The following is a 3,627-nucleotide window of genomic DNA, read 5'->3' on the forward strand; positions in this document are numbered from 1 at the left end:
GGGAGGAGGGAGTGAGAGGGGGGAGGAGGGAGTGAGGAGGAGGGAGTGAGAGGGGGAGGAGGGAGTGAGAGGGGGAGGAGGGAGTGAGAGGGGGTAGGAGGGAGGGAGGAGGAGGGAGTGAGAGGGGGGAGGGGGGAGGGAGGAGGAGGGAGTGAGAGGGGGAGGGAGGAGGGAGTGAGAGGGGGGAGGAGGGAGTGAGAGGGGGTAGGAGGGAGGGAGGAGGAGGGAGGAGGAGGGAGTGAGAGGGAGGAGGGGTGAGGGAGGAGGAGGGAGTGAGAGGGGGGAGGGAGGAGGGAGTAAGAGGGGGGAGGAGGGAGTGAGAGGGGGAGGAGGGAGTGAGAGGGGGGAGGGAGGAGGAGGGAATGAGAGGGAGGAGGGAGGAGGGAGTGAGAGGGAGGAGGGGTGAGGGAGGACCAGCAGTGTGATGTGAAGAGCCAGGCGTCTCCAGACCTGCTCAGTGTGGACAGGTCTGTCTATACTGATCACAAGACGCCAAGTCTGGTCCAGAGGGGAGGTAGCAGGAGGGGCTGGCCGCAGGGCAGGTGTGGAGCAGGTCACCCTGGGCCTTGAGAGGAGCGGTCCTGGTTCTGATCCTGGAGCACCTATCCTTGGTGCTGGCTAGGGTTCTGAGAGGAGGGGCCCGAGGTCCAGTCTTCAACCCCAGGTCGAGGGCTCCGCCTGGGGCTCTCTACCTGCCGAAGATGCCCTCGTACTCCAGCAGAATGAGCTCCACGATCTGGTTCTGGTACACCATGTGGACCGCCATGTTCAAGGTCTCGATCTCGGGCCGCAGGAGGGTTGGCCCAAACACGATGGCCACGCTCTGGGTGGTCATACGGTTCACTTCGCCGTGGTCGACCACCCTGGAGACACGCAGGAAAGGGCGGGGTTTATGGGGGCGGGTCAGATAGGAAAAAGGGTCAGTCTGGACTTGTGTTGTTACAGAAGGTTCTAGGTAGAACACGTCTTTTTAAACAGTCTAGAATGATCAATGAACAACATGTACATTTAGTCATTTAGCAGACGCTCTTATCCAGAGCGACTTACAGTAAGTACAGGGACATTCCCCCCGAGGCAAGTAGGGTGAAGTGCCTTGCCCAAGGACACAAAGTCATTTTGTACGGCCAAGAATCGAACCAGCAACCTTCTGATTAATAGCTCAATTCCCTAACCGCTCAGCCATCTGACCCCAGACTGACTAGACTGACAAAGAACTACAGACTCATTCTTGCCGATGCTAGGAGCTACAAACGGCTGTATGGAACACACACACACGCACACACACACACACACACACACACACACACACACACACACACACACGCACGCACACACACAGGCCTGCTGAAGTGGCGGCTCAGACGTACTTGCGGAGGTGTTTGAAGAGGACCTGCATGGTGTCCTGGTTGGGCCTGGGCAGCTGCCTGACCAGGTCCTTGATGGTCTGGACGCGCTGCTTGTAGTCACACATCTCTGTAACAGCAGGAGGACGAGCCGTGGTTAGAGCCAGCACAACACAGGCTCCCAGCACACACACACACGCACACACACACACACACTGACAGACACACATACCACACACACTGGAGACCCACAGAGTTAAGCGGTGTCAATCACATGGCTGCCATATTGGAATACGATATTGGAATACTTTCATGAATAACTAACCAGTGCTTGTTTTGGCTCACAAACACACACACAGGACACTGCAGTCCAAGGTATACACTGCACAACTCAATTAGCAAGAGTTACATTTATCAAATGGCCACAAACTGCACACATGATGTCCTTCTGCATCCATGCTAGGGTGAGAAACAAGGAGGTCTGGAGAGGAGTAGCAGAAGAAGAGGAGAGGAGAGGAGGAGAAGAGGAGGAGGAGGAGAAGAGGAGGAGGAGGAGAAGAGGAGAGGAGGAGAAGAGGAGAGGAGAAGAGGAGAGGAGAAGAGGAGAGGAGGAGAAGAGGAGAGGAGAAGAGGAGAGGAGAGGAGGAGAAGAGGAGAGGAGAAGAGGAGACAGGAGGAGAAGAGGAAGGAGGAGAAGAGGAGGAGGAGAGACGTACTGATGGCGTTGACAAAGTCGTGGAAGAGGCCGTAGCTGAAGAGGGGCTCAGGCAGCTCTCTGAAGAACATCTTCAGAGCACCTGTGATCACGTGGATGTCCTCCCACTTACTGTCCTCCAGCGTCACCTTCTCATCTGAGCACACACACACACACACACACAGAAAAGCTGTTAGTTACTTTCAATACTTTGAACAGGTAAATATGTCAGAGCTCAAACAGAGTGGTTGACAGACCGTGGTTGACAGCGAAGCGGAGTTTCTGTATGACCGCTAGGTTCCCACTGACCCTGTACAGCCCGTCCACACTCAGACCTGAGCACAGGACAAGCACAACATCAGCACACACACAGACACAGAGGCAGAGTCACATTGATTGTTACTGAATGTTGAGTTGCCAGCGTTGGCCTGCTTACTGCTGTTCTCCACGTGGTCGATACACATCTTGACGAAACCGGGCACAGAAGCATTCTCCCTCTGGCAGAGACAGCTTAGGCTGCATCCAAACACCTGGTCTGAGACACACACACACACACAGAGTCATTATACTGCAGTCCAAGGTACTCTACACCTCTATTTGCAAGAGCAACATTTACCAAATAGGCACAGACTCAAATATTATACAAGCACAAAACAGATGTGATGAACAGATCTGATAACATCCATTTCGAACACGTGGCCAGAGGTGGTGTAGATGTGTGTAGAGGTGGTGTAGATGTGTGTAGATGTGTGTAGATGTGTGTAGATGTGTGTAGAGGTGGTGTAGAGGTGTGTAGAGGTGGTGTAGATGTGTGTAGAGGTGTGTAGATGTGTGTAGATGTGTGTAGAGGTGGTGTAGATGTGTGTAGAGGTGGTGTAGAGGTGTGTAGAGGTGGTGTAGATGTGTGTAGAGGTGTGTAGAGGTGGTGTAGAGGTGGTGTAGATGTGTGTAGAGGTGTGTAGATGTGTGTAGATGTGTGTAGAGGTGGTGTAGAGGTGTGTAGAGGTGGTGTAGATGTGTGTAGAGGTGTGTAGAGGTGGTGTAGATGTGTGTAGAGGTGTGTAGAGGTGGTGTAGATGTGTGTAGAGGTGTGTAGAGGTGGTGTAGATGTGTGTAGAGGTGGTGTAGATGTGTGTAGATGTGTGTAGATGTGTGTAGAGGTGGTGTAGATGTGTGTAGAGGTGGTGTAGATGTGTGTAGATGTGTGTAGATGTGTGTAGAGGTGTGTAGATGTGTGTAGAGGTGGTGTAGATGTGTGTAGAGGTGGTGTAGATGTGTGTAGATGTGTGTAGAGGTGGTGTAGATGTGTGTAGATGTGTGTAGATGTGTGTAGAGGTGGTGTAGATGTGTGTAGATGTGGTGTAGATGTGTGTAGAGGTGGTGTAGAGGTGGTGTAGATGTGTGTAGAGGTGGTGTAGATGTGTGTAGATGTGTGTAGATGTGTGTAGAGGTGTGTAGAGGTGGTGTAGATGTGTGTAGATGTGTGTAGAGGTGGTGTAGATGTGTGTAGAGGTGGTGTAGATGTGTGTAGAGGTGGTGTAGATGTGTGTAGATGTGTGTAGATGTGTGTAGAGGTGGTGTAGATGTGTG

At 52.7% G+C, this 3,627-nt stretch overlaps 1 protein-coding gene across 6 annotated transcripts in view; it reads right to left on the reverse strand.

Moving 5' to 3' along the window:
- Positions 1 to 262: 262 nt before the first annotated feature.
- LOC146271966 (rho GTPase-activating protein 12-like) overlaps positions 263 to 3,627 on the reverse strand; it is a 33,869-nt gene continuing 30,504 nt past the window's right edge. For 4 of the 6 annotated variants that reach the window (XM_084707494.1, XM_084707495.1, XM_084707496.1 and 1 more), the window contains 5 exons: positions 2,474 to 2,572; positions 2,295 to 2,372; positions 2,060 to 2,194; positions 1,368 to 1,473; positions 264 to 863 (listed from right to left, as the gene is read on the reverse strand). In XM_084707494.1, coding sequence (XP_084563620.1) covers positions 689 to 863; positions 1,368 to 1,473; positions 2,060 to 2,194; positions 2,295 to 2,372; positions 2,474 to 2,572 — 593 coding nt within the window. In that variant the 3' untranslated portion in view covers positions 264 to 688. Of the gene's footprint in view, positions 864 to 1,367; positions 1,474 to 2,059; positions 2,195 to 2,294; positions 2,373 to 2,473; positions 2,573 to 3,627 lie in introns of all 6 variants that reach the window. The other 2 variants (XM_084707499.1, XM_084707498.1) reach the window with 1 other exon arrangement.

The sequence above is a fragment of the Hypomesus nipponensis genome, chromosome 10 (assembly GCF_054491055.1).
Source record: "Hypomesus nipponensis isolate SF chromosome 10, ASM5449105v1, whole genome shotgun sequence".
In the NCBI taxonomy this organism is placed as follows: Eukaryota; Metazoa; Chordata; class Actinopteri; order Osmeriformes; family Osmeridae; genus Hypomesus; species Hypomesus nipponensis.